Source organism: Melanerpes formicivorus, unplaced genomic scaffold (assembly GCF_026170545.1).
Source record: "Melanerpes formicivorus ecotype bairdi unplaced genomic scaffold, bMelFor1.0.p_v2 SCAF_36, whole genome shotgun sequence".
Lineage (NCBI taxonomy): Eukaryota > Metazoa > Chordata > Aves > Piciformes > Picidae > Melanerpes > Melanerpes formicivorus.
Genome location: NW_027142388.1, coordinates 687,727 through 708,813, shown reverse-complemented (window position 1 = coordinate 708,813; position 21,087 = coordinate 687,727). Strand labels below are relative to the sequence as shown.

Genomic DNA, 21,087 nt, shown 5'->3' with positions numbered 1-21,087 from the left:
CGGTGCCCTGTGCCCTTCTCGCCCTGGGTGCCCTGCGCTCCCCTCGCCCTGGGTGCACTGCGTTCCCCTCACCCTGGGTGCTCTGCGCTCCCCTCACCCTGTGTGCCCTGCGCCCTTCTCGCCCTGGGTGCCCTGCGCTCCCCTCGCCCTGAGTGCCCTGCGCCCTCCTTGCCCTGGGTGCTCTGTTCTTACCTCGCCCTGGGTGCCCTGCGCTCCCCTCACCCTGGGGGCCCCATGCCCTCCTCGCCCTGGGTGCCCTGTGCTCCCCTTGCCCTGGGGGCCCTGCACTCCCCTTGCCCTGGGGGCCCTGCGCTCCCCTCACCCTGGGTGCCCTGCACCCTCCTCGCCCTGGGTGCCCTGCGTTCCTCTCACCCTGGGTGCTCTGCGCTCCCCTCGCCCTGAGTGCCCTGTGCCCTCCTCGCCCTGGCTGCCCTGCGCTCCCCTCGCCCTGGGTGCTCTGCTCTCCCCTTGCCCTGGGTGCCCTGTGCCCTCCTCGCCCTGGGTGCCCTGCACTCTACTCACGGGTAGTTGATGGTGCTGGTGGCCGCCACGGCACTGCCATCCGCAGCCAGCACGGAGATGTGGCTGGTGCCCCTGCTGCTGTACCCCGGGTTGTAGATAGACTCCAGCAACTGGTAGTGCCTGAGGGGGTGGTCCCCACGGCTGTCTATGCGTTGTCTGACGAGCTCAGCAACCCTGTCTGACAGCAGGGTGCCCACACTCACCTGCAGGCACAGCAAGGACACTGAGCTGTGTGACACCAAGGCACGGACACTGAGCTGTGTGACACCAAGGCACAGACGCTGAGCTGTGTGACACCAAGGCACGGACACTGAGCTGTGTGACACCAAGGCACAGACACTGAGCTGTGTGACACCAAGGCAAGGACACTGAGCTGTGTGACACCAAGGCACAGACGCTGAGCTGTGTGACACCAAGGCACGGACACTGAGCTGTGTGACACCAAGGCACAGACACTGAGCTGTGTGACACCAAGGCAAGGACACTGAGCTGTGTGACACCAAGGCACAGACGCTGAGCTGTGTGACACCAAGGCACAGACGCTGAGCTGTGTGACACCAAGGCACAGACACTGAGCTGTGTGACACCAAGGCACAGACGCTGAGCTGTGTGACACCAAGGCACGGACACTGAGCTGTGTGACACCAAGGCACAGACACTGAGCTGTGTGACACCAAGGCACGGACACTGAGCTGTGTGACACCAAGGCACAGACACTGAGCTGTGTGACACCAAGGCACAGACGCTGAGCTGTGTGACACCAAGGCAAGGACACTGAGCTGTGTGACACCAAGGCACAGACACTGAGCTGTGTGACACCAAGGCACAGACACTGAGCTGTGTGACACCGAGGCAAGGACACTGAGCTGTGTGACACCAAGGCACGGACACTGAGCTGTGTGACACCAAGGCAAGGACACTGAGCTGTGTGACACCAAGGCACAGACACTGAGCTGTGTGACACCGAGGCAAGGACACTGAGCTGTGTGACACCAAAGCACAGACACTGAGCTGTGTGACACCAAGGCACAGACGCTGAGCTGTGTGACACCAAGGCACGGACACTGAGCTGTGTGACACCAAAGCACAGACACTGAGCTGTGTGACACCAGGGCACAGACACTGTGCTGTGTGACACCAAGGCAAGGACACTGAGCTGTGTGACACCAAGGCATGGACACAGCTTCCTTCAGGCACACAGCAACCCCAGCAGCCAGAGCCTGAGCATCTGCACTAGCATCATGGAGCCCCAGGCCACTCTCACCACAGCAAATGGAACAAGCTCAGTACTGAGGCACCTGGCATGAGCACAGCTACCTCCTCCATCAGGCCTGCAGCTGAGGAGATCCTGCAGATGGCAGCTGGCCAAACCCTGTCTCTGCCTTGGCCACTCCAGCAGCATTGCTCTGGACCAGCAGCTCTAAGTATGGCAGGAGGGTGGCAGAGCATCGCCTGGTTCTGAAGCATTGTGCTGGCAGCAGCAAGGCTACCTGAGGGCTTGGCACAAAGGCTAAAAGGAGTGGGTGGCAATGCAGGGTGGGAAAAACAAAGCAGGAGATGGATTTTGCTGCTCCTGCTGTGCCCAGCAGCAGTGTAGGAGCTGCCTTGGCCCTGGGTGGCTGTGGCAGGCCCTGTGCACCATGCTGGCTCCCTGCTGTGCTCAGTAGCAGTGTAGGAGCTGCCTTGGCCCTGGGTGGCTGTGGCTGTCCTTGGGCACCGTGCTGGCTCCCTGCTGTGCCCAGCAGCAGTGTAGGAGCTGCCTTGGCCCTGGGTGGCTGTGGCAGTCCTTGGGCACCGTGCTGGCTCCCTGCTGTGCCCAGCAGCAGTGTAGGAGCTGCCTTGGCCATGGGTGGCTGTGGCAGTCCTTGGGCACCGTGCTGGCTCCCTGCTGTGCCCAGCAGCAGTGTAGGAGCTGCCTTGGCCATGGGTGGCTGTGGCAGGCCCTGTGCACCATGCTGGCTCCCTGCTGTGGCCAGCAGCAGTGTAGGAGCTGCCTTGGCCCTGGGTGGCTGTGGCTGTCCTTGGGCACCGTGCTGGCTCACCTGGGCTTTGGAGAAGGCTGGGTCACTCATGTGGGATTTCAGCATGTTGCCAAACTTCAGGGCCTCTGCAATGCGGTGGAAGGCTTCCACCTTCTCCTCAGGGGTGGCCAGGGATGCTTCATGCAGTTTATATGCTGCAAAGCAGCATGACATGGTTTTGGTTATAGGCCCAAGACCATGGTTTTATTCAAGAGCTCTTAAAAAACAAAGTTGAAAGGAAACCTCCTCCTCCTCCCATCCCACCTGATGGAGTTTCCCCTTTGCTTTAGCAGTGTGTGAGCACACAAACAACCAGGTACTCATTTCTGCTGTGACTTTAATTCCTCTTGAAGCCTTGGGGAAATCATGCACCCTTCAGCTGTAGTGATGCTGATCCCCTGGTAAGAACCAGCCAGCTCCTCACCCTGCTGCCCAGCAGGGGCACGCTGCTGCCCTTCTGGCTCACCAGCTCCATTCCTTCCCATTTACTTCTCTACTGCCCTGGAGCACCACCCTGCAAGCCTCTGGCTGCCCCCTCCCCTTTTCCCCGCGGGATTTACCTTCCAATACCTTGAGGATGAACATGAGCACAGCACCTCCCAGGGGCGGCCCAGGAGAGAAGACGGTGGTGTGATTGTTCAGGGTAATGTTCAGAGCTGTGGACACCTCTGCTTTGTATGCCTGAAGGTCTTCCAGGGAGATACTGGAGCCTTCAGCAGAAAACCAGACATGGAGGTGGACATCAGTTCCCTTCTGCCAGGTGCTGTGGGCTGGTGACGTGGGAGCAAACTCCAAATGCCTTCTACCGCACCCCCCAACGTCTCTGTGTATGTCCTCACCTACTGCCACATCCCAGGGCATCACAAAGCCTAAGGGAGCTGGAGAGGCCCAGTGCATGAGCACTGGGGGTGGCTGCTACAGCAGTAGGTGTCTCCCAGCCCTGCTTCTGAGCCTGAGCTGTAAGAGCTGGGGCAAGGTGGCTCCTTCCCGTGCCAGCCACCAGCCCAAGTGGCAAGCAAAGTGGCATGTGCTTGCCTTCTCCTGCTACTGACTCCCTGTCAGGCACTTGCTGGGGCAAGCCCTGCCTAGGGTTATTAACTCTGGGTGTTACTCACCAGCCTTCCTAATGTCCTCCACCAGGGCCTTTCCTATCTGCCCCTCGTAAAATGCTGCGGATCCGTTTTCCGCCACAGCCCGCAGGGTGCGCCGCAGTGCTGGCCACATGAAGGTCTCTCCACGCCTCAGAAACCTCTGCCCAACACAGATCAGTGGGCTGTGGAAGGAGAACATCCATCACACCGCAGCTCACTCTGTCCCAGTGCCCAGCTCTGCTCCCCACCCAAAGCTGGGCTGGTTTCTGTGTGCTCTGCCCTTCCTCAGCCAGTGCTACTCTGCAGGCTGCTTGGAGAAGACCTCTCAGCTGCTTGCCACCCACAGCACCAGGCTCTCTTTCCCCACACACAGTCTGCTCCACGGGACCTAACCAGCTCAGCTCAGTGCAGGTTGCTCCAGCTGAGTGTCTGCTGCTGCCAGGGGATGATCTCCAGCCAGGTGGAGGCAGCCAGCTGGCACTCAGCAGCAGATGTGCTTAGCAGACAGTTTTGCTCTGCCAAGCCACTCTAAATTGCAAAATAAAAAGGAATAAGTAATAATAATAATAATAAAAGGTGCTGACAGAAATTTGCTTTCAAAAAGCACTTCTGCTGTTCCCTCTCTCTCTCCACAGCAAGTTTCTACTGAGTAGAGCTGGAGGAGCTGCCTGCACCCCACGGCAGCACAGGCTCTGAAGCTGAGGGAGCAGCCATCCTCAAACTGCAAGTGAATTAGCCTGAAGAAAAGGAGGCTCAGGGGAGACCTCATTGCTGTCTACAACTACCTGAAGGGAGGTTGTAGCCAGCTGGGGGTTGGTCTCCTCTCCCAGGCAAGCAGCACCAGAACAAGAGGACACAGTCTCAAGCTGCACCAGGGGAAATTTAGGCTGGAGGTGAGGAGAAAGTTCTTCCCAGAGAGAGTTGTTAGCCACTGGAATGTGCTGCCCAGGGAGGTGGTGGAGTCCCCATCCCTGGAGGTGTTCAAGAGGGGATTGGACGTGGCACTGGGTGCCATGGTTTAGTTGTCAGGAGGTCTTGGCTGACAGGTTGGACTTGATGATCTTTGAGGCCTTTTCCAACCTTCTTGATTCTATGATTCTATGAATCCCTGGCTCTTACCATAGGCTTTTTCCTGGGACAGAGAACATTGGGTGATGGATGATCTTGTCCATGGCTGGAGAGATGACGAGGGGCTGGGAGAGCAGCTGGATGGTTGGTTCAAAGAGGGCTCTCCAAGGCAAGCGGCCGTGGCGCCTGTGAGCTTCCTCATAGCCACGCAGCTCCCCGGGCACCGCGATCCAGCGCGGACCTGAGGAGCACAGCAGCCAGGCTCACACCTGCTGAGGCATCAGCCTGCTCTGGAAGCACTCACAGGGAGGTGTGCATGCCCAGAGGCTTCCAAAAGCAGGCTTGGCTTCCTCTCTTCCCTTTGCTGTTTCTACCCTTCCTGCTGCACCTCACAGAAGGGGTTAAGGGATGCTGGAGCCAGGCTCAGAAGTGCACAGTGAAAGCAGGAGAGGCAGCAGGCAGCTCTTGCCGCAAGGGAGATGGCAGAGTGGAAGCAGGAGAGGCAGCAGGCTGCTCTTGCTGCAAGGGAGATGGCAGAGTGGAAGCAGGAGAGGCAGCAGGCAGCTCTTGCTGCAAGGGAGATGGCAGAGTGGAAGCAGGAGAGGCAGCAGGCAGCTCTTGCAGCAAGGGAGATGGCAGAGTGGAAGCAGGAGAGGCAGCAGGCAGCTCTTGCTGCAAGGGAGATGGCAGAGTGGAAGCAGGAGAGGCAGCAGGCAGCTCTTGCAGCAAGGGAGATGGCAGAGTGGAAGCAGGAGAGGCAGCAGGCAGCTCTTGCAGCAAGGGAGATGGCAGAGTGGAAGCAGCAGAGGCAGCAGGCAGCTCTTGCAGCAAGGGAGATGGCAGAGTGGAAGCAGGAGAGGCAGCAGGCAGCTCTTGCAGCAAGGGAGATGGCAGAGTGGAAGCAGGAGAGGCAGCAGGCTGCTCTTGCAGCAAGGGAGATGGCAGAGTGGAAGCAGGAGAGGCAGCAGGCAGCTCTTGCAGCAAGGGAGATGGCAGAGTGGAAGCAGGAGAGGCAGCAGGCAGCTCTTGCAGCAAGGGAGATGGCAGAGTGGAAGCAGGAGAGGCAGCAGGCTGCTCTTGCAGCAAGGGAGATGGCAGAGTGGAAGCAGGAGAGGCAGCAGGCAGCTCTTGCAGCAAGGGAGATGGCAGAGTGGAAGCAGGAGAGGCAGCAGGCTGCTCTTGCAGCAAGGGAGATGGCAGAGTGGAAGCAGGAGAGGCAGCAGGCAGCTCTTGCTGCAAGGGAGATGGCAGAGTGGAAGCAGGAGAGGCAGCAGGCAGCTCTTGCAGCAAGGGAGATGGCAGAGTGGAAGCAGGAGAGGCAGCAGGCTGCTCTTGCTGCAAGGGAGATGGCAGAGTGGAAGCAGGAGAGGCAGCAGGCAGCTCTTGCAGCAAGGGAGATGGCAGAGTGGAAGCAGGAGAGGCAGCAGGCTGCTCTTGCAGCAAGGGAGATGGCAGAGTGGAAGCAGGAGAGGCAGCAGGCAGCTCTTGCAGCAAGGGAGATGGCAGAGTGGAAGCAGGAGAGGCAGCAGGCAGCTCTTGCAGCAAGGGAGATGGCAGAGTGGAAGCAGGAGAGGCAGCAGGCTGCTCTTGCTGCAAGGGAGATGGCAGAGTGGAAGCAGGAGAGGCAGCAGGCAGCTCTTGCAGCAAGGGAGATGGCAGAGTGGAAGCAGGAGAGGCAGCAGGCTGCTCTTGCAGCAAGGGAGATGGCAGAGTGGAAGCAGGAGAGGCAGCAGGCAGCTCTTGCTGCAAGGGAGATGGCAGAGTGGAAGCAGGAGAGGCAGCAGGCAGCTCTTGCAGCAAGGGAGATGGCAGAGTGGAAGCAGGAGAGGCAGCAGGCTGCTCTTGCTGCAAGGGAGATGGCAGAGTGGAAGCAGGAGAGGCAGCAGGCAGCTCTTGCTGCAAGGGAGATGGCAGAGTGGAAGCAGCAGAGGCAGCAGGCAGCTCTTGCAGCAAGGGAGATGGCAGAGTGGAAGCAGGAGAGGCAGCAGGCTGCTCTTGCAGCAAGGGAGATGGCAGAGTGGAAGCAGGAGAGGCAGCAGGCTGCTCTTGCAGCAAGGGAGATGGCAGAGGGGAAGCAGGAGAGGCAGCAGGCAGCTCTTGCTGCAAGGGAGATGGCAGAGTGGAAGCAGGAGAGGCAGCAGGCAGCTCTTGCAGCAAGGGAGATGGCAGCTGGACAGGAGTGCAGAAGTGTTCACATGGACCCTGGTCAGATGCCAGGACAAGTGAAGCTATGAAATCCTTCATCCTTGGAGAAGCTCAAAATACATGCTAAGACAAGGCCCTGAGCAGCATGAGCTAACTCTGACACCACCCTGCTTGGAGCAGGAGTTGGAGCAGAGACCTACAACTGTCCCTTCCAACCAGAGCTGTGCCCAGTTCCTTCCCAGGCTTTTCTTCCCCTTCCCTTCAAGAACTAGGACACGCCTCACAAGAAAATGTGCTAGGGAAGGAGAACAAATGCAGCAAGGAACGTAGAGAGAGCCAAGATGTGCTGCTAAAGTGAGAGTGCCTGCTGCCAAAGTGGGGACAGCACATGGATGGGCAGCCTCCTCAGATGGCAGCAAGGTGGCTGAGAGGCAGCTGAGCTGAGCTGGAGCCCAGCAGCTCAGCTCCTGGTGCTCTGGGTTGCTTCCCCAAGGTAAGGACATAGGCAGGCACACCAGATGGGTTGCTTTCATTTCCAGAGCCTGAGCAGCTCTTGACCTTGGTTTTTCCCCCCTGTGAGAACTGCTGGGAAACTGCTGGTTGTGAAATGCAGGCTTCCTACAAAGAGAAGTCAGGCAGTGACTGCTCCTCATGCTCTGCTCCCCGCTCCTCACTGCTCAGGTTGCCAATGCTGCTGTGGAGCAGGACTTTGAAGGGCCCAGCGCTTTTCCCTACTCCGGCAGAAGTCAGTCCAGGAGGATCCCAAGCAACATTGCAGGCTTGGGGCAGTGTGGCTGCAAAGCTGCCTGGCAGAAAGGCACCTGGGGGTTCTGGTGGACAAGCAGCTGAATAGGAGCCAGCAGTGCCCAGGTGGCCAAGAAAGCCAATGGCATCCTGGCTTGAGTTAGAAATGCTGTGTCCAGCAGGAGCAGGGAGGTGACTGTGCCCTGGTACTCAGCTCTGGTGAGGCCACACCTCAAGCACTGTGTCCAGTTTTGGGCACCTCAATCCAAGAGAGATGTGGAGGTGCTGAAGCCAGTGCAGAGGAGGGCAAGGAAGCTGTGAAGGGCCTGGAGAATAAATCTGATGAAGATCAACTGAGGGAGCTGGGGATGGTTAGTTTGGAGAAGAGGAGGCTGAGGGGAGACCTCATTGCTCTCTACAACTACCTGAAAGGAGGTGGTAGAGAGGCTGCTGCTCACAGTCTGCAGATAGAACAAGAGGGAACAGCCTCAAGCTGCCACTGGGTAAACTTAGACTGGACATTAGGAAACATTCTTTCATGGCAAGAGTGGTCAGGCTTTGGAATGTGCTGCCCAGGGAGGGGGTGGAGTCACCAACCCTGGAGGTGTTTAAAGGTGGTTTGGATGTGGTGCCTGGGGATATGGTTTAAGGGTGAACCTTGCAGAGTAGGGTTCTGGGTTGGACCTGGTGATCCTGAGGGTCTCCCAAGCTGAGATTCTGTGATTCTGAGCATGCTCAATTAAACAGAGCCTCAGATAAAGCCAGCAAGGTGCTGAGCTCCCCCAGCCCCCAGCTCGCCCCGTGGCCCAGCCTGTGCCTCACCAATGTGGAGAGCAGCAGCCGCGGAGCAGTCGGAGAGCAGACCGTGCGGGGACACGCGTGGGGCCGTCTCACGGGCATTGATCACCTCCACTGCTCCTGCAAAGGACAAGCAGGCAATGCACGACTTTGTCTTGCCTGAGGGCACCCTTCAGGCAGCCCAGAGCCCGGGGCAGGCTGCTGAGCTGCCCTGCAGCCTTCATCCCAGCGTGGCAATCACCCGGGCAGGGGCAGGCTGCACTCAGCCGCTCGCTGCCGTGCTGTCACTTACAGTGAGAGCTAGCAAAGGTGCAGAGGCGAGGCCAGGGCCAGCCTCCAGGAGGTCAAGGGCTCCCCCAGGACTCCTGGGCCAGGGATGTGGGCCATGCTGCTTGGCAGCTTCCTGCACTTTCTCTACAGGTGGCACATATCAGAGGTGTGAGGCGTGCCTCATGCATTTCCTGTTGCTAGGTTGTAGTCTTGCTTGGAAACTTAGCTTCATTTGCTTCCATCCCACTGAACTAATCTGGCAATTTTATTCTGGGGTGTAGTTCTCTCAAATTGGGGGTAGTGGTGGTGTAATTTCAACCCACCAAACTCTTAGAGGGCCATTTTCCAAGTGATGCAGAGGTGTCCCTCAAGCTCATAAGAAGAACAGTGGTACTGAAAGCCTCTCCTCTATGTACCAGGGAGCTTGAGAGTGTGAAAAAAGAAACCCACCCAGAGCCCACCCATGTGCACTTGTATTTCAGGCCTAGCCCATTGCTTGGCTCTTGCTCTGCCTTGGATTTCTCTTCTCGATACAAGGCTGAACATGAGCCAGCAGTGTGCCCAGGTGGCCATGAAGGCCAATGGCATCCTGGCCTGGATCAGCAATAGTGTGGCCAGCAGGAGCAGGGAGGTCATTCTGCCCCTGTACTTAGCACTGGTTAGGCCACACCTTGAGTCCTGTGTCCAGTTCTGGGCCCCTCAGTTTAGGAAAGATGTTGAGCTGCTGGAAGGTGTCCAGAGAAGGGCAACGAAGCTGGGGAGGGGTCTGGAGCACAGCCCTGTGAGGAGAGGCTGAGGGAGCTGGGGTTGCTTAGCCTGGAGAAGAGGAGACTCAGGGGAGACCTTATTGCTGTCTACAACTCCCTGAAGGGAGGTTGTAGCCAGGTGAGGTTTGGTCTCTTCTCCCAGGCAACCAGCACCAGAACAAGAGGACACAGTCTCAGGCTGTGCCAGGGGAGGTTTAGGTTGGACGTTAGGAAGAAGTTCTTCATAGAATGAGAGATTGGCCATTGGGATGTGCTGCCCAGGGAGGTGGTGGAGTCACCATCACTGGAGGTGTTTAGGAAGAGACTGGCTGGGGTGCTTGGTGCCATGGTTTAGTTGATTAGATGGTGTTGGATGATGGGTTGGACTCAAGGATCTCAAAGGTCTTTTCCAACCTGGTTAATTCTATTCTATTCTGCCACAGCCTGCAGAGCCAGCCCTGCAGGAGCCCACACAGGGCAGCAAGCACCTGAGCCATGCCTGGCCACGCATGGCTCTGTGCAGCAGCATGATTCCTCAAGCAGAGGAGGGCTGTTGATGGGAGACAAAGTTAAGTGGCCCTGCCAAAAGGGAAAAAAAAGAACAAAGCCAGCAGTGTTTTGCCAAATGCTGCTATTGCCTAAGGCACAGCCAAGCACGTCCAGAGCTGTGACCCTGGGAGGACTTGGCAGGGATTTTCAATAACAATATTGTTGCTGTGTTCAGTGGTGATTTGGCTATTGAGACCTATAAGCTCAGGGCCAAGATAGATTAAAAACAAACAAACAAAAGGAAAACCAATCAACAAACAAAAACCCCAGCACCACCCCCCAAGCCCCACACTAAACACATGAAAGCAGGACCACAACTGTAAGGGTTAAGGCAAACCCAGACAGGCTTCCCAGCAGGCCCTGACCATTGCTGGCTTGAGATTCCTGAAGTGAGGATGGCATCTTCTGGAGGTTTCACTGCTGCTCTGGGCACTCCTGCCCACACCAGTAAGGGCAGTGGGAGATGCTGAGCCGCCTCCCTGTCTCAGCAGGCACTGCCTGAGCTGCTGGGCAGGATGGGCCCCTGAAGTCCCATCCCAAGGGCTCAGCTGAGCCAGTGGCACCCCCACAGCCAGCATAGGCACAGGCACCTCCCTCTGCACCACACAGCCCAGCAGGCAGCACCACTCACACCTTGCTGCACTGCCAGCTCTCTGTCTCTGGACTGTAACATGGGGTTACTATGGATGGGGAAGGAGAGGCAGGGTCAGTTCATTCTGTACCCAGAGGACCATTCTGTACTCCTTCCCAGCCCTGGTACACAGCAAAGCCCTGGTGTGTGACCAGAGGATGTACATTCCATAGGAAAAGAAAACAATACAAATGCTCTGCAAGAAGAGGAAGGATTGTGACTCCTGCACAGCAGCTGGGTGTCTGCAGGCAGACAGGGCACCATGGAGAAGCCAGGGCTGGCACATACCTGTGCTGGCATTATAGATGGTGAATATGACCCCCCCACCCAGGCCTGAGCTCTGGGGGTTCATCACCGAGGTGCAGATCAAGGCAGCGATGGCAGAGTCCACAGCTGTGCCTCCACTCCTCAGGATGTCCCTGTGGTGGAGAGGGAGGGGAAAAAAAAGACAATGTGGGAGTCCAGGAGGGATGGAATGGAGGAGCCATGTGAAAACCTGTCCCTGAGGCACCTGCAAGGCAGAGAGCTGGCAGCTGGAGAAAGCCACTGGCAGCACCCTGGGGAGTGAGCATGCAGGAAGGTGCCTGCCTGCCTGCCTGCCTGCCTGCCTGCCTTGGTGGGAGTGAGAAGCAAAAGTTAGAGGCAGGGCAGGGAGAGCAGGAAAAAGCAGCCAGGCCCATACCTGTGAGGGGCTGGTCTTCCTCTGGGTGAAGAGTGATGGGACAGAGAGACCTGCAGCTGCCTGCAAACAAGAAGCTCCCAGAGGTGGGGGAGGATGCTCTCAGGGGAGGAGAGAGCTTCCTGTGTGCTGGGAACCAAAAAGCTGATTTCTGGCTCCCTGTCTGCCATCCCAAATGGAAAGGCACGTGCTGGTCAACAAGCCAGGGGCACTGAGGCAGGAATGTAAAGGTCCCTGTGAAGCACAAAATTCAGGCCTTATCTCATTGCTCCTGGATGAGGTAAGGCCTGGGCTTAACCTACCCTCTCCCTGAATCCCCACAGAGAACACAAAGAAAGAAACAAAACATAAACTTCCACCAGCTGTAGAGGAAATCCCCCCCAACTGTGTCTGCCTAGGCACAGCCACAGCAGAGCACACAGAGGCTCCAAGGCAGCCCCATGCTGCACCCAGCCATGAGCTCCTGCTGAAGAAACTTAGCTCAACAGACACTTCCCTCCAGCAGAGCTGTAAAGCCCCTTTGCCTTGCAGTGGAAATGGGCTGGGGTGGGGTTTCCGTGCACAGCCTGCCGGTGGCCAGCGCTGCTGATTGCTAGGAAGGTTTCTGCCTGCTTGGGATGCTGCTCAAATAAGGCAAAGCCAGAAGGGAAAGTAAAAGAGTGGCAGACTGGAGTGACACTGCTGCCAGAGGCTGGGACACAGCTGATACAGATTCTCCTCATCACTAGAAAGCTCTGCCAGAGCCATGCTTGCTTGGCGTGCTCTAAAGGCTGGCCACAGGTAGTCAGCTTCAGAATTCAATAGTTGTGTGCCTGGGAGGCCTCTTTCTGCACGTTCCCAAGTACTTGCTCACTGCAGTGACAATGTGGTTAATGACCCTTTAGCTACTGCAGATGTAGTGCCAAACACCCAGAGAATGGAAACTGGGGACCTTCTCAGCATGACCTCAACCAGCTTCCTCCATCCAACAGCGCCAGTTAGCCACAGAGCCAGGAGAATGCAAGCCCTGCAAACTCCAGTTTGAAGCTGTGCCCTGGGCTCCACCAAGCTCAGGGAGGACAAATAAGATCTCAGTCTCAGCACCAGGCCCAGGACCCACAGCCATTCAGTGCCCTCTGCAGCCTTGACAGCTTTCCCTCCACGCTCTCTGGAGGCTGAAACACAACAAACCCCACTCTGAGCTGACTTTGGGTGCATCACACTCAGCTCCCGATGCCTGCCTCGCCTGCTTTCAGCCAGAGCCCTGCCACCTCCTTGCAAGTGATGCCTGGGAATCTAGCCCCACCATGGCTTTCTCATCTAGCTAGGTGGGCAGAGTTCACCCTGGGCCATTAGGTTGCTCCCTGATGCAAGTGGCACAATGAGAACGGCAGCCCCCCCAGAGCAACACCACGTCTCAACCAAAGCCTGATGCCTTGCAAGATCTGTGTCAGCCCATTCCAATGGCCAATCTCTCTTTCTATGAAGAACTTCTTCCTAACATCCAGCCTAAACCTCCCCTGGCACAGCTTGAGACTGTGTCCTCTTGTTCTGGTGCTGGTTGCCTGGGAGAAGTCTCAGGCTGTGCCAGGGGAGCTTTAGGCTGGAGGTGAGGAGAAGGTTCTTTACAGGAAGAGATATTGGCCATTGGGATGTGCTGCCCAGGGAGGTGGTGAAGTCACCATCACTGGAGGTGTTTAGGAAGAGACTGGCTGGGGTGCTTGGTGCTGTGGTTTAGTTGATTAGATGGTGTTGGGTGATAGGTTGGGCTCGATGATCTCAAAGGCCTCTTCCAACCTGGTCTGGTCTGGTCTGGTCTGGTCTGGTCTGGTCTATTCTATTCTATTCTATTCTATTCTATTCTATTCTATTCTATTCTATTCTGCTCTACTCTACTCTACTCCACTCTACTCTACTCTACTCTATTCTATTCTCCTGCCATAGCCTACAGAGCCAGCCCTGCAGGAGCCCACACAGGGCAGCAAGTACCTGAGCCATGCCTGGCCATGCCTGGCTCTGTGCAGCAGCACAATTCTGCTGCAGCTGGCACAATGAGAACGGCACACCCCCACCCCAGAGAGCCATCACCATCTCAACCAAAGCCTGATGCCTTGCAAGATCTCTCTAGAGATATCTTAGTGTAGCAGCTGAGGAGATCTGATAACAACACTCTTTGTCCTGTATCCTTCCTGTCACTTAGTTCCAGCGGGAGGGTTTGGCCATTAATGGAGTTTCCTTAAAGGCAGCAGCTGCAAAAGAGGATGTTAACAATCCAGCCCTGCTCTAGCAGCAGCAAAGTGGAGCTTTGCCCTCCCAGGAGAGGTGAATGAGGGCACTGAGCTCGCACAGTGCACACAGCAAGGATGGGGCTGCAGACTAAGTCTGCTGCTCTGCCCTGGGCTAGAAGGAGCCCTGAAGCCGTTTCAGATGCACTGGAAATGTGAAACTATTCGATTATTCTGGCTTTTTGGTTTTCCCCTGCCAAAGAAAGCTGGGGACTGGGAGGAGACCACCCTTTGCATGACAGCTGCCTGCTCAAGATTTACGAAGAGCAAAAGCCACATGTGTTTCTGTAAAGAGGGGACAGCTGCCAAACCCTTAAGATCCAGAAGAAGGGGAAGGCAAATCCTTAGGGACAGAAACATTCATCAGAAATGCTGCTGGGCCACCACTCAAGAGGATTTTTGCAGCAGATTCTCTGCCTAGAACTGAGGTTCCCAGGGCCACAGGGATTTTCTGACTGCTAAATCCTCACCATCCTCACCCTCTCCACCCCCACTTTGTGCCCCAGGCAGGTGTTGAGTTCAGAAGTCAGTTCGCAGGGACTTTGCTGGGCTGCACTGGAGAGCTGGGATCAGAGATGGATGCTGGGCCAGGGCAGGGCAGCTTGCCCCACTGCAGTGAACCCCAGTGCTGGGTCGAGGCAATCCCAGGCACAAATCCAGGCTGGGCAGGGACTGGCTGGAAAGCAGCCCTGAGGAGAGAGACTTGGGGGTGCTGGTGGACAAGAAGCTCAACATGAGCTCTCAGTGTGCACTTGCAGCCCGCAAAGCCAATCAGCTCCTGGGCTGCAGCAGGAGAAGTGTGGCCAGCAGGTCGAGGGAGGTGATCCTCCCCCTCTACTCAGCCCTGGTGAGACCCCACCTGGAGTACTGTGTCCAGTTCTGGAGCCCCTATTACAAGAGGGATGTGGAGGTGCTGGAACGTGTCCAGAGAAGGGCCACAAGGATGATCAGAGGGCTGGAGCACCTCTCCTGTGAGGACAGACTGAAGGAGTTGGGGCTGTTCAGTCTGGAGAAGAGAAGGCTCCGAGGAGACCTAATTGTGGCCTTCCAGTATCTGAAGGGCGCCTACAGGAAGGCTGGGGAAGGACTTCTCAGGATCTCAGGTAGTGATAGGACTAGGGGGAATGGAATGAAGCTGGAGGTGGGGAGATTCAGGCTGGAGGTGAGGAGGAAGTTCTTCCCCATGAGAGTGGTGAAGCCCTGGAATGGGTTGTCCAGGGAGGTGGTCGAGGCCCCGTCCCTGGGGGTGTTTAAGACCAGGCTGGATGAGGCTCTGGCCAGGCTGATCTAGTGTGGGGTGTCCCTGCCCATGGCGGGGGGGTTGGAACTAGATGATCCTTGTGGTCCCTTCCAACCCTGAATGATACTATGATACTATGAATGAGCACTTTTCCTGCTGACTCCCTGCTTCTGCCATTTGGGGAGCAAAGGGGTGCAGCACAACGGATGGCAGAGTTCAGCCAGCACATGGTAGGGAGCACAAAGCTTTCTGTGTGTCTGGAAAAAGCCTCTTCCATTGCCAGGAGGGAAGAAGTGGCTCAGAGCTGGAGGTGAAGGTGGGTTTGGGTACCACTCAGTGCCAGAGAAATCACCTCCTGAGTCCTCACAACTTCTTGACACAAGGACAAATTACTGAGGTGGACTAAGTACCAAATCCACATCCCTGCTTTGAAAGCTCTCCTTTTAGCCTCTTAGCCCTCCTCAACTAAGTGTTTCACTTCACTTAGGGACAAGCTTCCTTCCAGAGCAAAGCCCCTGTCCAGACCAGAGAGCTGCACAATATTGCACTCAGTCCTCAGTCTCCAGCAGCAAAACAACCATTTGCAGGTACAGACCCAACCCCAGCACTGAGAGCTGGGCACTGCTGGCTAAGAGCAGTGGCCTTGGTGGCTTCCACAGGACCTCCAACAAGGATGATGCCACTCCAGAGGCTTGCTGAGATAGCTCACTTTCAGCAGGCAGCCAGGGTTGCATCAAGATTTCAGCCCCAGAGCACACAAACACCATCTCCAGGGCTGGAAAACCCAAGCTGGGAAGAAAAAGAGCAGCAAAGAGGTGCTGTGAGTCTGTCCCACACCTCCTGCTCCTTCAAACACATTTCAGAGCCAGGGGGTTCCTTCACTGACCCTTCCTTCACAGCTCAACTATCAGTCAGGGAAACATGAGGGCCTTGGGTTGTTTCCCCCAGCACAACCTCCTGCTTGTTGAGAGACAAGATTGCTTTTTTTTTTGCTCAAGAGGTTCACTTGAGTTCTTCTCAATAATCTCCATCCCTGGAGATGTTTAAAAGATGCAGAGAAGTGCTGCTAAGGGACATGGTTTAGCACCAGACTTGATGTGAGTCAGAGAATGCTTGGGCTGGATGACCCTAAAGGTCTTTCTCCAACCCAGATGACTCTAGGATTCTATAAGGGTCAGCTGAAAGCTCTGTAAGGAGCACACAAGGACTCTGCCTCCAACGGCAGCAACTGGAAGCAGCGCAGCATCGTGTCAGGTCCCAGCAATTCCAGTGCTGCTAAGGGCAACTCACAGAGCATGTGGGCTGAGGCTTACTCTTTATTCATGAGGAAAGAAGATGTTTTTTTTAATTAAAGAACAAAATGTGTAAGTAGGTCAGAGATTAGGTGCTGCTTTTTGCTTCCAAGTCCTCAGGCACCAGACCAGTGCAGCTGGTTTGCTGCCCATCCTGCACTGGAGGTGGTCTGAACATCCTCTTCATGCAGCGTTACAGGCTGGGGTCGGAGTGGCTGGAGAGCTGCTAAACAGAGAGGGACCTGGGGGGACTGGTTGACAGCTGGCTGAACATGAGCCAGCAGTGTGCCCAGGTGGCCAAGAAGGTCAATGGCATCCTGGCCTGCATCAAGAATAGTGTGTCCAACAGGAGCAGGGAAGTCATTGTGCCCTGTGCTCAGCACTGGTTAGGCCACACCTTGAGTCCTGTGTCCAGTTCTGGGCCCTTCAGTTTAAGAAGGACATTGAGACTCTTGAATGTGTCCAGAGAAGGGCAATGAGGCTGGGGAGCGGTATGGAGCACAGCCCTGAGAGGAGAGGCTGAGGGAGCTGGGGTTGTTTAGCCTGAAGAAAAGGAGGCTCAGAGGAGACCTTCTTGATGTCTACAACTACCTGAAGGGAGGTTGTAGCCAGGAGGGGGTTGGTCTCTTCTCCCAGGCAACCAGCACCAGAACAAGAGGACACAGCCTCAAGCTGCACCAGTTCAAGTTTAGGCTGGAGGTGAGGAGAAAGTTCTTCCCAGAGAGAGTTGTTAGTCATTGGAATGTGCTGCCCAGGGAGGTGGCAGACTTACCATCTCTGGAGGTGTTCAAGAGGTGATTGGATGTGGCATTTGGTGCCATGGTTTAGTAGTCATGAGGTCTTGGGTGAGAGGTTGGACTTGATGATCTTTGAGGTCTCTTCCAACCTTATTGATTCTATGATTCATGAATTCCTGGGAGCCCAGGTGGGGTTTGCAGGATGAAAGGGGTGGCTGTGGGTGGGCAGCCCAGCAGAGAGAGGGTCTGTGGCGGAGGGCAGGGACAAAGCAACACTGTGTGTGCCTTTGAGGACTGGTTGCAATGCCTCCTGCTCTCCCCAGTGGGGCAAGCAGGCTCAGCTAACACAGGTGGTTTCCATTTGGGTGTAGTTTTGCCCTACCCAAGCCCTAACTGATTTTGCCACCGTGCTGGAGGTTGCTCTTTAGCCTTTTCATATGTTTCCACTAAAAGCACTCCTCAGACTGAGGGAAATTTGTCTTTTACCTTATTTTACTTGTTTGAAGCTACTCTAGAAAATCTGTGCTAGGAGGCTCTGCAGTGTGCAGGTACCAAGCCAAAGACTTTGTATCCTGCCTCCACTTCAACCAATTCACTCCAGTTTGCCCAAGTGGTCTGGGGAAAACAAACCAAAACATGCTCTAAAACTGATTGTTAACTGTTTCAACCATATTGATCCTGAACTTCTTTTAAACTCTCTTTTTTTTATCTGTATACAAAGATGCACATCTCTCTGGTCACCAAGGAATTAACCAGCTTGGGTAGGTTGCTTCTGCAGTGATGCCTAAGCAATGACAGCAGAAATGTGCTGGTTCCAATCCTGAGCTGGCAGAGCCTAGGCACAGCTTCCTTGAGAAGACTGCATCTGGTAACAGCCTTGGGGCACAGAAAAGACAAAGGGATTATGCTCCTTGAAACTCAGAGCTCCCCAGGGTGGACCACAAACAAGGAGAGTGGTCAAGTGTGCCTCAGGCAGAGGAATGGGAGAGGAGTGATGTGGCTGAGCTGTGCAGGCAGGATGAGAGCAGAAGAAAGCCCACAAGGATGAGCAGTTTGGCAGTGCTGGTGGTGTGGTGCTGGTAGGATAAGGAGATTAGAAGCAGATCCTGCAAGAGCTCAAACACCATCGTAGGGAGATGGGCACACATGAGAAAGAGAAGCAGCCCCAGAGCTGCTGCTGAGGCAACAATAAGGCAGAAGAGGGGAAAAGAAGTCCAGCAAGGGTATCCCCAGGCTGGGATAAAGGTGGGGGGAAGCATGGCAAGGAGTTGGAGCAAGGACAGAGTTTTGTGGGGATTAGTGGCAAACTGTCTGTGGGAAATCTAAGGTGGACTGCCAGACTGGGGGGACACCACAGACCTTGTCAGCAAGTGCACTGAAGGCAAGCTGAGGCAACAGCTGAAGGTAGGGAAGCAGGTGGAGCTGCTTGCAGAGAGAAGGGACAAAGCCAGATGACAGCACAGCAGCAGTAGCCAGCCAAAGCTGGTCACTTGTCAGCCTGACCACAAGTTTCTGTGGCTCTCACTTCAGCACCTTCCAGCTGATCCCACACCACTTCAGGTTGTAAGTGGCAATAGGATAGGATAGGATAGGATAGGATAGGATAGGATAGGATAGGATAGGATAGAATAGAATAGAATAGAATAGAATAGAATAGAATAGAATAGAATAGAATAGAATAGAATAGAATAGAATAGAATAGAATAGAATAGAGCAGGTTGGAAGAGACCTTTGAGATCATCGAGTCCAACCTATCACCCAACACCATCTAATCAACTAAACCATGGCTCCAAGCACCCCATCAAGTCTCTTCCTAAACACCTCCAGTGATGGTGACTCCACCACCTCCCTGGGCAGCACATTCCAATGGCCAATCTCTCATTCTATGAAGAACTTCTTCCTAACATCCTGCCTAAACCTCCCCTGGCACAGCTTGAGACTGTGTCCTCTTGTTCTGGTGCTGGTTGCCTGGGAGAAGAGACCAACCCCCAGCTGGCTACAACCTCCCTTCAAGTAGTTTTAGACAGCAATAAGGTCACCCCTGAGCCTCCTTTTCTCCAGGCTAAGCAACCCCAGCTCCCTCAGCCTCTCCTCACAGGGCTGTGCTCCAAACCCCTCTGCAGCAGAACAAGTGCTGTGGCTCTCCCAGCAGACCCAATCCAGTCATGGGCTGCTCCGATTCCCTTGGCTCATTTCAGAGGCACTTCTGCCCTCTGAAGAACTAACCTGGGGCTTACCATAAAACCCCTTCCCATCTCATGACATGCATGCAGCCACAGCTCCCACTGACCCCAAGTGCTGTGCCAGCACTTCTCTGCAAGAGCCACGTGTGAGGTGGCAAGCATGGTGCCGTGGCACCACGTCCTACCTCACTCCCACAGCCACAGGGCAGAGCACACAGCTCTAGCAGCCAGTGCTGCAGCATCCAGCATCACACACAGCTTCTGACGTGCCATCCTTCCACTTCTGTGTGTACAAGTGTTTGAGGACTTGAAGTGACAGTAAAATAATAACTGAAGTGTCAAAGTGTTTGAAAGAGAAGCTGTTACCCGGAGTGCAGTGTCACAGCTTGGGCATCTTTTCAAGCCTACATCTTTCCTCCCGAGTGATGCCTTTTGTGCTGAGGCTGTCCTGAGTTTCAAATGAATCTGTACTTCACTTCCCAGCACAAAGTGTAGCCAACACACCTGCTGCGGTCTCTGGTCCAGAAACACATCCTTAAAGCTGGAGTGCCCAGACCCCAACTCTCTCAGCTTGCATTGCCTCCGCTGAAGCTCCTCTCGCTTTTTCCTTAACTCATTTCTAAGCCACTTACCTGACAGACTTAGCACCAAACAGCTAATTTCCTGCTTCCCCACTGAAACCCAGCCCTGTATTCCTATGCTAGAGATCTCTGCACCTTCCAGGGGGCCACAGCTTCGCAGAGCTGCCAATTTCTGTGCCGTCGGATAACGAAACCAGCCCCAGCCCCAGAGGCAGGGCTCCATCTGCTCCCTCAGCCGCTCCCCTGCCGAGGGAGAGAGCAGCCGGGGAGCGACGCAGCCCCAACAGCAGGGCCAGTGCAGAGCCCCCGCTCGCTCCTGCAGCCCCGTCACGTCGGTCCGAGCCCACGAACGCGACACAGGACCTGGAAACCCGCGGGGTCCCTGCACCTACCGGCCGATGGCGGAGCAGGTCTCGGTGTCGGCGGCCACGGCACCGTGCAGATAGCGCTCGGGACCGCACCTGGGCTGAGTCAGTATGACCACGAGGGAAATCACCACGGCCAGCACCCCGAGGGTAAGCAGCAGCAGGCAGCAGACCTTCCCCGGGGACATGGCTGCTCCGGCACCGGCGGAGGCAGCAGCGAGACTTCTCCACTTCTCCGGCTTCTGGCAAGGCGTCGGCTCGGCCCAGGGGAAAGTGAAGGCACGTCGCACTTCGGGTGGGAGGAGTGGAGAAGCCCCGCACCTCGGGTAGGAGGGGTGGAAGAGCCCCTCACTTCGGGGAGGGAGGTCTCACTGCAGTGGGCTCTGCCCCCCACTCCGGCACTGAGAATTGCCTTCTGTTTGAGATTAAAAGCTTCTCAAAAGGTCCCAATCCGCTCCTTTCCTGCCCTCTTGGACGTGAGGGGTTTTTTCACTCCCTTTTATAAACTTCTTCTGGCATATCCACCATATGGCTTTGGGGTTTTCGTTTGTTTGTTTTTTCCTCCTTGTCTGATGAAAGCATTTAACGCATTCACTGCCGGAGCACTGCAAGATGATATCTGAACACTGGTTACTGCCTTCACACAACCTCCCCACACCTTGTCGAGAAGAGAAGAGCTAACGGTTAATAAAAGCCCAGATCAACATCAGGTATTGCAGGGTGAGGAGGGCATCAAGACTTGGTAGCTCGAAACTAACCTCAACCGAGAACAGCAGCTGTATGGAGACAAGGGAAGGGTAAATTCTCTTTTCAGATGTAAAGTGGAGTCGGCAATGACTAAGCAGTCGTCAGCTTTTCTGCAGCGGTTTTTTGCTGTCATTGTAAGATCCTCAGAGGTGTGCTGGCTCTGTGTGTGACCACCTTGCAGCCTTTTTTTGTGTGTGCAGAACTGGAATGAAACCAACATCTCAGCTCTTCAGATTTGCCCCCTCACAGTCTTCCATCACTGCTCTGCTGCTCTCCTACCACACAGACTACACATGACCACTCTCAAACCCTTTCAGGGTGTGCAGGAGGAATCTGTTTAACCATTACAGCTGCAGCCAGAAGTGTGTAGTTGTTCTTTGTAGTCATTTTAAGATCCTCAGAGGTGTGCTGGCT

At 55.5% G+C, this 21,087-nt stretch overlaps 1 protein-coding gene across 1 annotated transcript in view; it reads right to left on the bottom strand.

Annotated features, from left to right (window-relative positions):
- GGT5 (gamma-glutamyltransferase 5) overlaps positions 1 to 20,630 on the bottom strand; it is a 31,566-nt gene extending 10,936 nt beyond the window's left edge. The window contains exons 1-8 of the mRNA XM_068157160.1: positions 19,954 to 20,630; positions 10,874 to 11,004; positions 8,414 to 8,509; positions 4,754 to 4,943; positions 3,659 to 3,816; positions 3,104 to 3,253; positions 2,565 to 2,698; positions 523 to 725 (exon numbers count right to left, since the gene is read on the bottom strand). Coding sequence (XP_068013261.1) covers positions 523 to 725; positions 2,565 to 2,698; positions 3,104 to 3,253; positions 3,659 to 3,816; positions 4,754 to 4,943; positions 8,414 to 8,509; positions 10,874 to 11,004; positions 19,954 to 20,114 — 1,223 coding nt within the window. The 5' untranslated portion in view covers positions 20,115 to 20,630. The remainder of the gene's footprint in view (positions 1 to 522; positions 726 to 2,564; positions 2,699 to 3,103; positions 3,254 to 3,658; positions 3,817 to 4,753; positions 4,944 to 8,413; positions 8,510 to 10,873; positions 11,005 to 19,953) is intronic.
- Between the last annotated feature and the right edge of the window lie 457 nt (positions 20,631 to 21,087).